At 38.6% G+C, this 16,248-nt stretch overlaps 1 protein-coding gene and 1 non-coding gene across 3 annotated transcripts; both read left to right on the plus strand.

Annotated features, from left to right (window-relative positions):
• The first annotated feature begins 6,100 nt into the window (after positions 1 to 6,100).
• Positions 6,101 to 6,172, plus strand: TRNAC-GCA. Its single transcript has one exon. It is a non-coding gene; the product is annotated as a tRNA-Cys (tRNA).
• A 4,575-nt stretch (positions 6,173 to 10,747) lies between these two features.
• LOC109241960 (3-ketoacyl-CoA synthase 5-like) lies at positions 10,748 to 16,208 on the plus strand. Of its 2 annotated transcripts, none has more exons than XM_019408787.1 (2): positions 10,748 to 11,921; positions 15,017 to 15,955. In XM_019408787.1, the coding sequence occupies exon 2, from the start codon at positions 15,217 to 15,219 to the stop codon at positions 15,856 to 15,858; it is 642 nt and encodes a 213-aa protein (XP_019264332.1). In that variant the 5' UTR covers positions 10,748 to 11,921; positions 15,017 to 15,216; the 3' UTR covers positions 15,859 to 15,955. The 2 variants fall into 2 exon arrangements, 1 of the variants encoding a protein (XP_019264332.1); XR_002070327.1 differs by lacking the exon at positions 15,017 to 15,955 and adding an exon at positions 15,969 to 16,208 and having other exon boundaries at positions 10,771 to 11,921.
• The last annotated feature ends 40 nt before the right edge of the window (positions 16,209 to 16,248 follow it).

The following is a 16,248-nucleotide window of genomic DNA, read 5'->3' on the forward strand; positions in this document are numbered from 1 at the left end:
CCTGTAGCACAAGTCGTCTCTCAGGCTAGGGGAGGAGCACAGACTCCCGCTACCCGCACTCCAGAGCAGATGGCTCCCTAGTTTCAGACTCCAACAGCTCAGCCAGTTGGAGCAGTTCAGTCGGATGTAGTAGTTCAGACCGGTGATGGAGCAGCTATGTATGCCGATGCTTTGTGGAGATTAGACAGGTTCACCAAGCTATTCACTACTACTTATGGTGGTACGTCTTCAGAGGATCCCCAGGATTAGTTAGACAGTTGTCATGAGGTTCTTCGGAACATGGGGATAGTGGAGACCAATGGGGTCGACTTTGCCGCTTTCCGTCTGTCAGGTTCCGCCAAGAAATGGTGGAGAGATTATTGTTTGGCCAGACTAGCTGGATCACCAGCTCTCACTTGGGACAAGTTCTCGCAGCTATTTCTCAAGAAGTTTCTTCCCGTCAGTAAGAGAGAGGAGTACCGCATGTGGTTTGAGCGTCTCCGGCAGGGTTCTATGACTGTCACCCAGTACGAGATGGGGTTTATTGATTTGGCTCGTCATGCTCTTCTGATACTGCCCACCGAGAGAGAGAGAGGGTGAGGAGGTTTATTGAGGGACTCGCTCAGCCTATTAGACTGCAGATGGCTAAGGAGACATGTAGCGAGATTTCTTTCCAGGATGCGACCAATGTGGCCAGGCGGGTTGAGATGGTTTTAGCTTAGGGGAGCTGTCAGGGGTATGATAAGAGGCCTCGTCATTTTGGCAGATTCAGTGGTGCCTCATCTGGAGGTAGGGATTCTTTTGGTAGAGGCCATTCTCCTAGGCCATTTCAGTCAGCACTTCAGGTTTCTCACGGTGCTCCAGGTGGCCGTGGTTCTCATATGTATTATTCTGATCAGTTGCTCTATAGTGCACCCCCAGCTCCTACCAGTGCACCTCCGCTCCAGAGTTTTCAGGGTGGTTATCCAGGCCGTCAAGGTCAGTTTTAGGGTCACCAGTCTTAGCAGCCAATGTCTTGCTATACTTGCGGTGATACGAGGCACATTGCTAGGTTTGGCCCTCGAGCCTCGATCAGTTCTCAGCACCAGAGTTCTCGTGCAATGGTTCCAGCACCGGGTGTTCCACCGCCCGCTCAGCCCGCTAGAGGTAGACGTAGAGGTGTTAGAGGTGGAGGTCAGGCCGCTAGAGGTAGAGGCCAGGCAGCTAGAGGTGGAGGCTAGCCAGCAGGAGGCCGTCCTAGGGATGCAGTTCAGAGTGGTGGGGCCAGCCCCGATGCTATGCTATGCCAGGCAGACCTGAGACTAAGGCCTCTGATGCAGTTATCACAGGTACGGTTTCAGTGTGCAGTACAGATGCCTCAGTTCTATTTTATCCAAGGTCCACATATTCTTATGTATCGTCTTATCTTTCCCCTTATCTGGTTATGCCTCGTGATTCATTGAGTGCTCCTGTATATGTGTCTACACCGGTGGGTGACTCTATTGTGGTAGATCGTATTTATCGTGCTTTCATGGTTGTTATTGGGGTCTTGAGACCCATGTAGATCTCCTACTTCTCGATATGGTGGATTTCGATGTCATTCTGGGGATGGATTGGTTATCCCCTTATCATGTTACATTGGACTGTCATGCCAAGATCGTGACCTTAGCACTACCGGGGTTGCCTCGTTTGGAGTGGAGAGCAACTCCTGGTCATTCTACCAGTAGGGTTATCTCATATATGAAGGCTCGGCGTATGGTTGATAAGGGATGTTTGGCCTATTTAGCGTATGTTCGTGATTCTAGTGCTGAGGTTCCTTCTATGGATTCTATGCCCGTTGTTCGTGATTTTCCAGAGGTATTTTCTTCAAACCTGCCGGGGATGCCACCCGATAGGGACATTGACTTTTGCATTGATTTGGCTCCGGGCACTCAGCCCATTTCTATTCCGCCATATCGCATGGCCCCGCCAGAGTTGAAAGAATTAAAAGAACAGTTGCAGGACTTGCTGGATAAAGGCTTTATCAGACCGAGTGTCTCGCCTTGGGGTGCGCCGGTGTTTTTTGTTAAGAAGAAGGACGGATCGATGAGGATGTGTATAGATTATCGACAGTTGAACAAGGTCACAATCAAGAATAAGTACCCATTGCCGAGAATTGATGATTTATTTGACCAGCTTCAGGGTGCCCAAGTCTTTTCTAAGATGGACTTGAGATCTGGCTAATCAGTTGAGGATTAGGGCATCCGATGTCCCTAAGACAGCTTTCCGCACTCGGTATGGGCATTATGAGTTCTTGGTGATGTCATTCGGGTTTACAAATGCCCCAGCAGCTTTCATGGATTTAATGAACCAAGTGTTCAAGCCTTACTTGGATTCCTTCGTGATTGTCTTCATTGATGATATTTTGATCTCTTCCCGCAGCCGGGAGGAGCACGAGCAGCACCTTCGAGTCGTTCTTCAAACTCTAAGGGATAGTCAGTTGTATGCTGAGTTTTCGAAGTGTGAGTTTTGGTTGAGTTCGGTTGCATTCTTGGGTCATGTTGTATCAGCAGAGGGTATTCAGGTGGATCCGAAGAAGATAGAGGCAATCAAGGACTAGCCTAGATATCAGCTACAGAGATCCAGAGTTTCTTGGGTTTGGTGGGCTATTACCGTCGGTTTGTGAAGGGGTTTTCATCTATTGCAGCCCCGATGACCAGGTTGACCAAGAAGGGTGCCCAGTTCAGGTGATCAGACAAGTGTGAGGCGAGCTTTCAGAAGCTCAAGATAGCTTTGACTACGGCGCCAGTGTTGGTTTTGCCCACAGGTTCAGGGGCATATACAGTATATTGTGATGTATCGCGTATTGGACTTGGTGCGGTGTTGATGCAAAATGGAAAGGTTATTGCATATTCTTCACAACAGTTGAAGATCAACGAGAAGAATTATCCAGTTCATGATTTGGAGTTAGTAGCCATTGTTCACGCGCTGAAGATTTGGAGGCATTATTTATATGGCGTGTCGTGTGAGGTGTTCACGGATCACAAAAGTTTGCAATACCTATTCAAGAAGAAGGGGCTAAATTTGAGGCAGAGAAGGTGGTTAGAGCTGTTGAAAGACTATAATATCACCATCTTGTATCATCCGGGAAAGGCCAATGTAGTAGCCGATGCATTGAGTAGGAAGTCAGCCAGTATGGGCAGCCTTGCGTATATTCCAGTCGGTGAGAGGCTGCTTGCTTTGGATGTTCAAGCTTTAACCTATCAGTTCGTGAGGTTGGATGTTTCTGAGCCCAGCCGTGTGCTAGCTTGCACAGTCGCTCGTTCTTCATTATTTGAGCGTATCCGAGATCAGCAGTATGATGATCCTCATTTGAGTGTCCTTAGAGACACAGTGCGGCACGGTGGTGCCAAGTAGGTTACAGTTGGAGATGATGGAGTCTTGAGGATGCAGGGTCGTATTTGTGTGCCTAATGTGGATGGACTTCGTGAGTTGATTCTAGAGGAGGCCCATAGTTCCCGGTATTCTATTCACTCGGGCGTCGCTAAGATGTATCAGGACTTGCGGTAGCATTATTGGTGGAGGAGAATGAAGAAGGACATTGTTGCCTATGTAGCTCGGTGTTTGAATTGTAGCAGGTGAAGTACGAGCATCAGAGACCTGATGGTTTGTTCCAGAAGATTGAGATTCCTGAGTGGAAGTGAGAGCATATCACTATGGACTTCGTTATTGGACTCCCACGGTCTCAGAGGAAGTTCAATGCAGTATGGGTTATTGTTGATAGGCTGACCAAGTCAGCGCATTTCATTCCTGTGGCAGTTTCCTATTCCTTAGAGCGGTTGGCTGAGATCTACATCCGGGAGATTGTTCGTCTTCATGGCGTGCCAGTGTCTATCATTTCTAACCGTGGTACGCAGTTTACCTCGAATTTCTGGAGGGCAGTTCAGCGTGAGTTGGGCACACGGGTCGAGTTGAGCACAATATTTCATCCCTAGATGTACGGACAGTCCGAGCATACTATTCAGATTTTGGAGGATATGCTCCGAGCACGTGTTATTGATTTTGGAGGTTCTTAGGATCAGTTCTTGCCATTAGCAGAGTTTTCCAACAACAACAGCTACCAGTCGAGAATTCAGATGGCTCCCTATGAGGCACTATATGGTAGGCGATGCCGGTTGCCGGTTGGATGGTTTGAGCCGGGAGAGGCTCGATTGTTGGGTACAGATTTAGTTCAGGATGCCTTGGATAAGGTTAAGATCATTCAGGATAGGCTTCGTACAGCTCAGTCCAGGAAGAAGAGTTATGCCAACCGCAAGGTTCGTGATGTGGCATTCATGGTCGGAGAGCGAGTATTGCTTCGGGTGTCGCCCATGAAGGGCGTGATGAGATTTGGGAAGAAGGGCAAGCTAAGCCCTAGATTTATTGGCCCTTTTGAGATTCTTCGGAGACTGGGAGAGGTGGCTTACGAGCTTGCGTTGCCACCAGGATTATCAGCTGTGCATCCAGTATTTCGTACGTCCATGCTTCGGAGGTATCACGGCGATCCATCCCACGTGTTAGACTTCAGCACTGTCTAGTTGGACAAGGACTTGACCTATGAGGAGGAGCCGGTGGCCATTTTAGACCGGCAGGTTCGTCAGTTGAGATCGAAGAGTTATCCTTCTGTTCGTGTTCAGTGGAGAAGTCAGCCAGCCGAGGCAGCTACCTGGGAGTCCGAGTCCGATATGCGGAGCCGATATCCCTATCTTTTCCCCGACTCAGGTACTTCTTTTCTATGTCCGTTCGAGGACGAACGGTTGTTTTAGAGGTGGAGGATGTGATGACCCAAAAGGTCATCACTTGATTTACAAGTCAATTCTATGTCTCGAGGCCTTATAAACCTCTTTTTATCTCGTCTCGATTTGCGTGCGTGATTCGGGCATATACCCGGAACGCTTTTATGTGAACATTTGGTAAAAATGCTGATTTTGCCTTTGAAATTTGAATTTAAGTTGACTTCGGTCAATATTTTGGGTAAACGGACCCGGACCCGTGATTTGACGATCCCGGAGGGTCTGTAGAAAAATATAGAACTTGGGCGTATGCCCTAAATTGAATTCCGAGGTCCCAAGCCCGAGAAATAGATTTGTGAAAGAAATTGTTTAACTGAAATTATAAGAGTTTTTGGAAATTTAAAGGTGTTTCAATTTGATGGTATCAGGCCCGTATTTTGGTTCCGGAGCTCAGTACAGGTCTTATATAGTAATTAAGTTGAATCTGTGAAGTTTGGTAAGAATTAGAGTTCGTTTGGTATAAATCGGACCATTATTTGAGAAAAATTGGAAATTTTTATGTTCTTGAGTAATTTTATGAATTTGAGGGTTAATCCATAGTTCTTAATGTTATTTTGATGATTTGATTGCACGAGCAAGTCCATATGTTGTTTTTGGACTTGCGTGCATGTTTGGTTTGGAGCCCCAAGGGCTCGGGTGAGTTTTGGATAGGCCACGGAGTGAAATTTGACTTAGGAAAACTGCTGGTGTGTTGCAGGTCTGCAGGCTTCGCAAATGCGAGCTCGTATTTGTGAAGAAATATCGCAATTGCGAAGATGGGCTGGGCAGGGAGACCTTCGCATTTGCGAAGCTCAATATCGCAAATGCGACTTCCGTAGGGATCGCAATTGCGAATGGTAGTTCGCATTTGCGAAGAAAGCAGGACAGGCCTACCTTCGCATTTGCGAAGCCTGGGCCGCAATTGCGAGTTCGCATCTGCGAACCTGACATCGCAAATGCGATATCCGCACCTGTGCAAATTATAACTTAGACGAAATTTCTTCATTTTTCAAACTCTCTCAAACCCTAAACTCTCTTTGGCGATATTCCAAAGAAAAGTTCTTCTTCAAATCATTAGTAAGCCATTTCTAACTCATTTTCTTCAATCTATAACATCTTTTTACATGATTTCAATTCAAAATCAAGGTTTTTTCATGGGAAATTAAGTGCCGAATTTACTCTCAGTACCTGTCGACCATTCTAGCATACTTAAATCCTAAGATAATATGAGTATTCGAGCTTGATGCGTTGTCCCCATTCCCCAAGACGTTGCGGCTGTGTTATCCATCAAAATTTGACAAGAGGAGGCGCATATAATATTAATAACATTTCTATAGCTTCTACAATCGCCGGGGTCCATAGCTCAGTGGTAGAGCATTTGACTGCAGATCAAGAGGTCACCGGTTCGAACCCGGTTGGGCCCTATAATTTCAACATTTATTTTAGTCGCTTATTGTATTTGAGGGTTCAATCTAAGTGACCATATTGTTTTCTTTCTTCTTTGTTTTAGGATATCCCAATTGTAGATTAAAATGCATGATTTATGTGGAATGACTAGCATATTAAATTTGATTTTTGATCTCTATTTTTTTTTTTGACGAATCAATCTTATTTCGACAGTAAGATTGTATCTCTCTCCAGTTTGCTCACTTTTCAGTGCGTAATTAATTACTATCTTTTACTTCCCTTAAATTTACTCTTGAGCCTCAATTTCTTCTGTTATTATCTGCCTGTATTAACAATGGAACATTCTTTACGGTTGTTCTTGTTGGTTGCAAAATTGCTCCTTCCCATAAGTTCTCGAAAAAGCAAAGGCCAAAGGTTTGAGAAATGTTTGCAAAGTGTATTTTACGTTTGGCTATTTTAAGATTGGAAAAATCCTTTTGACCACACCGATTTTGGCCAGATTGACCCAAATGGGGTCATTTAGGTACTTTCACGCCCTAATTAGGGTTTCATGCATATTTTTATACCCAAAGTGCCCTTTCAGTAACCTTTTGAATATTTGTCTCCCTCCATTAAATATTTGTCTTCCCAATACATGGAAGATCTCAAGGGTTCAAACCCTATTTTCCATAAAACTTTTCTTTTATTTTTTTAAAACATATTTCCATCCTTTTTTTTTGTAGTATACACCCATATAATTCGAAATAATTCATCTTTATACATGGATTTAATTGTACATTTCGTATATATTTAGTATTTGAGTGTGTATTTCGTATATTTTTTAGTAGGTCTTCAAAGCCCTACTATTTAAACACATGATACCCTACTTAACAATACAACAAAATTGATTATCTATGACGAATTATTTTGTCACTTAAAGCTTATATTTCGTCACAAAAAAAATTTTGTGACGGTTTCTTCTTCTCTTATGATTTATCAAGTTACAGGGAAAATTAATTCGTCAATTGCTCGTCTTTAAAAGAGGGTCACTAAAAGTATGCAAAGACAACTTTGTGTTTTGTCGCTAAATATAGTTATATTAACAACGAAGTTTTTTTTTCATCCCATTGTTCGTCAAAAAAATATTAAAAAAAAAAATTGTAGCTGGTTGTTTGTTTTCGTCACTAAAAAGGTTATTAATGCCGACAAACGACCTTTGTAACTAATTATTTAGTTTAATTAGTAACGATATCAATTGTCTCTAAAGTTACGTATATTTCGTAGTTGAATAAATGTAATTTTGTCACTAAAGATCGCCTTTTAGATACAAATAATATTTCGTCCCTAAATATATAAATTAGTGACAATTTTACTTTTATAAAAATGGTTTACAATTTTGTAGTTAAAACTATCATCTCATCACTAAATATATTGCTTTTACCGACAAAAAAAAATTGTCATAAAATGTCATAATTAGTGATAATTACAATAGTCACAAAGTACAAAGTTAATCCATCGTCAATAAAATAATCCTTGGAAAACTTTATTTTTGTCACTAGTTACCTGATTTTCCTTTAATTCGAGAAATTATTATTATATAAATTGGAAGTAACAGGATATAACATGCAAGGTAACAACAAAAATCTCCATCCATGAACATAAAATTAAAAAGAACTAATACTATATTGAGATAATATTTCGTTACAAACTTCATAAGTTAAAACACAAATAAAGTAAAATATATCCAACATGAAAGTCTAACGAAAATACAAGAATATTGATAAATTAAAAAATAAATAAAAATTTGTTGCTTCCTCAAATTGCTAATGTAACCACTTGTCTAATAATTCAACCCTGAAAAAATTTTCACCTTCATATACCTGTGAAAAGAAAACCAAGTAATAATAAATTAAACTTTCAAACATTAATAGTGAAGCAAATGAGATATAAGTAAAGATACTTACTCGAGTTTAAGCAATGGAGTATTTATTATCAATTCTTCTTTGGCTACAAATAACCACAAGAATTAAGAGAAAAGATATAAAATTTTAAGTATTTAACCACTCCAAAAGTAAGAAAACCAAACAAAATTTCTTCATACCTTAACAATAAAATTACAATAAATAAGAACCCTAATACATAAATGCNAGAGACCATAAATTACATTTACTATGGTTCCACTAGTCAATTGACATCAATCGTTATATTTTGGGATATAATTAGCAATTTAATTATGAAATATAAATAATAAGTAGATATTGATGCTAGTTAATTACATTGTTGTGCTTTATATATAGTTACATTGAACGTCTATATATATGTGTATAGGAGCCAACATATAATTTCATTCATGAAGATCATGTGTATATTGATAGCGACCATGTAATTACGTTTATGGTTCCACTAGTCAATTGACACCAATCGTTATATTTTGGGATATAATTAGCAATTTAATTATGAAATATAAATAATAAGTAAATATTGATGCTAGTTAATTACATTGTTGCGCTTTTTATATAGTTACATTTAACGTCTCTATATATAATAAGTAGATATTGATAGCAACCATAAATTACTTTTACTATGGTTTCACTATTTAATTGACACCAATCGTTATATTTTAGGATTTAATTAGCAATTTAATTCTGAAATATAAATAATAAGTAGATATTGACACTAGTTAATTACATTGTTGCGCTTTATATATAGTTACATTGAACGTTTATATATATGTGTATAGTAGCCAAAATATAATTTCATTCATTAAGGTCATGCGTATATTGATAGCGACCATATAATTACGTTTACTATGGTTCCACTAGTCAATTGACACCAATCGTTATATTTTGGATATAATTAGCAATTTAATTATGAAATATAAATAATAAGTAGATATTGATGCTAGTTAATTACATTGTTGTGCTTTTTGTATAGTTACATTTAACGTCTATATATATAATAAGTAGATATTGATAGCGACCATAAATTACATTTACTATGGTTCCACTAGTCAATTGACACCAATCGTTATATTTTAGGATTTAATTAGCAATTTAATTATGAAATATAAATAATAAGTAGATATTGACACTAGTTAATTACATTGTTGCGCTTTATATATGATGCATTGAACGTTTATATATATGTGTATAGTAGCCAACATATAATTTCATTCATTAAGTTCATGCGTTTATTGTTAACGACCATATAATTACGTTTACTATGGTTCCACTAGTCAATTGACACCAATCGTTATATTTTGGGATATAATTAGCAACTTAATTATGAAATATAAATAATAAGTAGATATGGATTCATATTTTTTTGCACCACTGAATTTTCTTGGTTTGAATCCATTTTTTAGATAGGGTAAAGTGTCCACTTGACTTGGTTTGATATGAAGGAAGTATAATAAATCGTATACCGTATTTTTTTTTTTAAGAAAGGAAGAAAATACAATAATTTGTATACACACTAAATCGTATACTTTGTATAAACATAAAATACACATAAATATAATGAAAATATAAATATAATACACAAGACTCTTCATCTCCAACTATTAATTTTCGCATACTTCAAAACTTGAAATTTAATTTTATGTTTTGGAGGGAAAAATGTAGGCTAATTAGTTAGAGGGTCATTTATGTCTTTTCACGGGTGTGGCCAAAGTTGGGTCGCACCAGTGTAGTCGTTTAGCATCTCCCTTTAAGATTTTACCTTTGATTTATATCCGCAGTTACTCGTAAATTTTCCTTTGGTATCTCTTCTTAAATGTTTACGCTCATTTCTCGTAATTGCTCCTTTCGAATCACTTTTATTGTTTTTTTGGTTGTTTTCACGCATATTAAGGAATTCATCTTTTAACATTAATTAATAATAAAATTGACCATATTAATCTTAATTTGTTCATTGAGCAATACAACAAATACTCCTAACCTCTTTACTCTAAGGATAACTTTGAAAAAAAACAAATTATTCCTTCTTGATATCTAAAAAAGTAAATATTGTGGACCACAAAAAAAAAAATAATAAATTAATTAAAATGGACCGGAGAAAGTAAAATTTTTTAGCCATATATACTCCCCCGGGTGAACCCGTGTCACCCCAAATCCACGTACGCCCGACAACAACATCTCACCTGAGGATTATTCACCAACGCCAATAAACCCCCATCCGATCATTTGCAAAAGACCTGATTCCCACAACATACACGGTATTTATGAGCACCTAATTTTTGATCATACTTAAAAACTTTATCACTTTTTTAGTGTTTCATATTCGTTTATTTTAATCTTGATATTTTAGCCTTTATTTCACTTATTAGTAGGTCCATTTAATAAAATTGAAAACTATAAAAAATAGTCACACTTTTGGAATATTAATTTTACCTGGAAAAAAGATATAAAGAAAATCTACAAAAAAGAAAGAGAATGTCACGTTTTTTCCATACAGTGATCTTTTAGAATGCATCATTTTTTTTTGTTTTATTTTTCTTTTAGTTTTTGTGTTGTTCTTATCTTGAAAGATTTTGGCAAATGCACTAGCCAAGCGCACGTTAGCTGTGATGAAATATTTCTTGTCCTCCAATTCACCCACCTCACACCATCTAATACACACACATATCATATAAGACCTCACCCACATAACACCTGGGAGGACTGGGAAAAAAAAAACAGAAAACAGAGAGAGCACAGGGAGGGATCTGGGGAAACGGACGAAAAAGAACAATTAGAGGAGCCTAGTAGCTTAGAAAAAGCAGAGCAACAACAACTAAGCTAGCGTTTGGCCCAATAGCTGATTTTGGAATTTGAAATTTGGAATTTGGAATTTGGCCAAAATATGAGCAAAATTCATGGCCAAACATGAGTTTTGAATATAAATCTCAAATTTATTTTAAAACTGCCAAACGGGGCCTAAGAAAAGGGGAGCTCCTTCTTTATTCAAAAGAGTTCTCTTTTGTTTTCTCACTGTCATCCTCATAATTAAAACACCGATCACCATGTAAAGCTCCATAAAAATTCCACCAAACAGCCATAGCTCCCCACCCATTCTCCTCCATTAGAAACCCAGCAAAATCACCCCCAAAAGCTCTCCAAACACAGTTGAAAAACGCAGCAAAATGGACACCGAAAATAGCACCAAACGGTCACCAAAAACCAGCTAAAAAGCAGCCACAAATGACCCCAAAACGAGCTCTGAAAATCAACTCCAAGATAGCCCTGAACCAGCCCAACAAACATGTCCAAACTAAGCCAAAAATCTCAGCAAAACGTCACCTAAAACACCAATTTTCAGCAGTAAAAACGCAGCAGCAATAGCTATTTGAGGAGCACAAAATTATCCTTTTTTCAAGCCTTATTCCTCCCCCTTAAACCCACACAAACCAGCTGTAAAGTCCACCTTAAAATATCCCCAAAAACAGTCACTAAACCATCGTCAAACAGCAGAAAAACGGTCGCCAAAATCATCCAACATCGATCTCAAAACGCGACCAAACCTGCTGCTTTCTCCCTCCCCCCCCCCCCCCCTAAAAAAAACTCCAAAACACTGTTGAAATACCAGCGAAACAACCACCAAAACACAGCCCGAAAATCACCTAAAAACACTCTCGAAACTGTCTCAAAATCAGCCCCAAATCACCACTAAAAATACAAGTTCAGTCGAGGTCATGATTTGAAGTCCCGTCAAGATTTCCGCCGGTTCCGGTTGCGATTCAGTTTTGTGCAAAAGCTCAACGGATCTCTGCTCCTTATGTATTGAAGAAAATTTTTTATCTATTGAAAGGTTCATTCCTGTTCCTATTCTGCTCAATAACGTTCCAAATTTCATGCTTTAACCCGTTCCCTACCATGTCGTATTGTTTAATTGTTTATTTCGTTTAGGTTTGTTTACTGAGTGTTGAGATGTTTTTAATTAATTACTTTATTACTATTATATCATGTTAGATTTTGTTATTAAATAAAATAGTTTGAGGGTAATTGATTTATGTTTGGAGTTGCAAAATAAGCTTTATTTTTGGACATTACTTCTTTTGTTTAGTCTGCGGGATTCAAAGGGTAATGGGCCATATGAAGTTTAGTATTGGGCCTGTAATTTTAAAATAGAGAAGCTCTGGATCCTATCATGATTTAAGTTGAATGGGCTGCAGTTTTATTTAGTCAAAAGAATGGGTTTTGGACTACAGTTTTCGTTAATCCCAAAAGATAGAGTGCTAAGTTATATTTAGCGACTTGTTGATAATAGCTAAGTCACACCTCTTCCACAAACAATCTCATATCCATAAACTCTTGGCCTCACAAAAATCTCAAAGTTTAGGAAGAATAATGAACACCGTTAGAGTTCTTTAGGCGCGCTTTTAATTAATCTATCGCGGTTATGTATACGTTTGCGTGACATAATTGTGATTTCCAAAATTAAAGCCGAAGTATGCGTTCACAACTTTGAGAAAAACAATCTTAATATTAATAAAGTGTTATTGACTGTGTACACATACGCGTGACATAATTTTAGCACGTCAAATAAAACGGATTCGCACACATGTGATCCGTTTCATAACACCATAATTAGGTAATTTAAATGCGGTAAAAGGTTAAAATGCACATAGGTTCTAAAATACGTAATTAAATAATTAATTAAGCCAGGCATGATCAAAGCGACTATGCTAAACCACGGAATCTGGGAATGCCTAACACCTTCTTCCGGATTAACAGAATTTCTTACCCAGTCTTCTAGTTTCGCGGAATTTTAAACAGAGTCAAATTTCCTCGATTTGAGATTTAAAATCTTTTCGAATAATGTCACTTAAATTGAAAAAACTCCCTATTCCTCAAAAAAAGGAGGTGTGACAGGTCTGGCGACTCTGCGGGGAAAAATAACCCAGAACTTCTGGTTCAGGGTTCAGAATTCGAGCTTGTTAATGTGATCTATACTTGACTTTCTTGATTGTTGATATTACTGTGTTTGTGGGCCTAATGTGCTAATCGCCGCTCATTTACTGCTTTGATATTATTTGATCTGTATTGAACCGTCTTCTTACGCCTCCCTTCTGAGTCTTCTAAAACTATGGTGCACACGTACGCGTGGCCCACTTTTCTATTAGAGGTGTAACAACCCAAAATCTAACCATGGTCGTGATGGCGCCTATCGTGTTACAAGGCAAGCCTACTTCCCAAAATATTACTACTAAACCGATTATAAGAAATTAATAAGATATTTCATTTAAATTTTTCATAAACTAAATCAACTCTAAATATAATATAGAAAAATACGGAAAGCGAGCCCCAAACATCGAGGTGTCACTAAGTCATGAACGTCTAAAACTATAAATTAAGATATATAAATTGTCTAACTGTCCAAAAGAAGAAATGACAAGAGGAGTAACAAGGTCCTGCGGACGCTAGCAGCTACCTTGCAATCACCAAAGATAGCCGGCCTGAACTCAACAATCACCGCGCTCTAACTCACCTGGATCTGCACATAAAGTGCAGGGTGTAGTATGAGTACAACCGGCTCAATAGTAACAGAAACAACTAAGGAACTGAGTAGTAGTGACGAGCTAAGCATAACAGTCTAATTTTTTATTTTCACAATTTAAAAATAAATAGAAATAAACAGGTAAATTCCATAACTCAGTAAATGCCACAAAGAAATTTAACAAGTAAAATGCAGCAACAACAAAAGTAAATGCAACCTCACAGCAGTGTCACTCCATCATTCATCACTCGCACTCAGCACTCAACACTCAATACACTCAACACTCTGCGCTCACTGGGGATGTGTATAGACTCCGGAGGGGCTCCCAAAGCCCAAGCGCTAAGCACGGACAACTCACGTGCCATCATATCAATACCTGGATCCGCACGGTCAACTCACGTGCTACGCGGACAACTCACGCGTTATGGTATCAATACCTGGACCCACACGGTCAGCTTACGTGCTAGGCGGACAGCTCACGCGCTATGGTATTAATATCCTCACAACCAGGCCCTCGGCCTCACTCAACCATGCCATCATATCAATACCTGAATTCGCACGGTCAACTCACGTGCTACGCGGACAACTCACGCGCTATGGTGTCAATACCTGGACCCGCGCGGTCAGCTCACGTGCTACGCAGACAGCTCACGCGATATGGTATTAGTTATCCTCACAACCAGGCCCTCGGCCTCACTCAATCATGCCATCATATCAATACCTGGATCCGCACGGTCAACTCACATGCTACTCGGACAACTCACGCGCTATGGTATCAATACATGGACCCGCACGGTCAGCTCATTTGTTCAATATGATATCATTTATGCTTGAAGAAACGGCGCCGAAACATAAAAAAAACGAGCGCAACACAACCCAAACCTATCTGAAACTGTGCACTCTCTCGCTCTCTCTCTTTATCAGTGCGCAAGAGTTCAAAAGAGTACTGTCATTCCCTATTATCTTTGTTGATTTGGATTTCATTACTTCATTCAAGTGGCCTGATAACTCTGGGCGGTAGTGGTAATTTGTACTCTGATTGCTCTACTAAATATAATAGTTATAAAGACAACTCTATGTTGGAGAGATAGACTGGATAAACTTGTGGTCAATGTTCTATTATTCATAACTACTAATGTATTTGTTCAGTCTGTTGAAAGTTCATTTTTGTTGGAGTATTGGCTTCTTAAAGCAATGATGGTTCTTCTAGGAGTTCTGTCGGTACATAACTGTACTATGTTAGCTTAATACAGTTTGTACTATGTTAGCTTATGGTGATGTCTTTATATGGTCAATGCACTTGCAGAACTCATTAATTTATTGTACTCGACCCCACTCAGATTCTAAATCTTGTTGTGTGCACCAGTACTATTATTTACTTGTTTTTGCTGCATTGAGTGCTCCAGAGGATACAGAAGAAGCAGGATTAAGAGCCTTCCTTATTTTGAACACATTCCAAGCAGTTCCTGATGCACAGTGCCCTACTGTCGCTAATGCATCTTCTGTTGCTTCCCCTGCATTCTCTCCAAACCTGTTTCTCATTCAAAATAAATAAATAAAGAAGCTGAAATTCTTGAAAGATAATCCTGAAAGTGTGAAGTTCCAAATGCCAATTCTTGAAAGGTCAGGACTTGGTGAAGAAACTTGTTTGCCTACTGCTTGTCATTACATACCTCCAACACCAACAATGGAATCTGCTAGAGCTGAAGCTGAAGTTGTCATATTCTCAGCTATTGACAACTTAATGAAGAAAACAGGTCTAAAACCTAAAGATATCGATATTCTTATCGTTAACTGCAGCTTGTTTTCTCCAACTCCATCTTTATCAGCTATGGTTGTGAACAAATACAAGTTTAGAAGTAACATAAAAAGTTACAATCTTTCTGGTATGGGATGTAGTGCTGGTTTAATCTCTATTGATTTAGCTAGAGACCTTCTACAAGTTCTTCCAAATTCATCTGCTTTAGTTGTAAGTAGTGAAATTATTACACCTAATTATTACCAAGGTTCAGAAAGAGCAATGCTTTTGCCTAATTGTTTGTTTAGAATGGGTGGTGCTGCTATACTTTTGTCAAACAAAAGAAAAGACAGCAATAGAGCTAAGTATAGATTAATGCATATGGTTAGAACACATAAATGTGCTGATGATAAAGCTTATAGATGTGTTTTTGAACAAGAAGATCCACAAGGAAAAGTTCGTATTAATCTTTCTAAAGATCTTATGGTTATAGTAGGGGAAGCTTTGTAATCCAATATTACTACAATTGGTCCTTTGGTTCTTCTTGCCTCAGAACAGCTTCTTTACCTTTGGTCCGAGCATAATCCATTTTGCAAATCTCACTTTATACTCTTTTGTAGGTGGCGTAGATGAAGAGATGGAAGACGGAGGCAGTGATTAAGATCTAGACCTTACTTGAATTTTGAATTGTTAATTGTTGTAGATGCATGTGGCGGTTTCTAGGAATGCTTGTTATCAAAACATTTTAAAACTTTTGATGTTGAAATATCAAATGTATATTATTGGTTTCATCACTATCTATGGATTTATTATTAACTTGTCGGACAATTTGGATTATTAAAAGTTTCATTTTGTATTTATATAAATTTTAGTGTTTTATAGTTTATTTTATATATATAT

Source organism: Nicotiana attenuata, unplaced genomic scaffold (assembly GCF_001879085.1).
Source record: "Nicotiana attenuata strain UT unplaced genomic scaffold, NIATTr2, whole genome shotgun sequence".
Classification (NCBI taxonomy): Eukaryota; Viridiplantae; Streptophyta; class Magnoliopsida; order Solanales; family Solanaceae; genus Nicotiana; species Nicotiana attenuata.

Coding starts and splice junctions, on each gene's coding strand:
- LOC109241960 (XM_019408787.1), top strand. CDS start 15,217: ATGCCAATTCTTGAAAGGTCAGGACTTGGTGAAGAAACTTGTTTGCCT.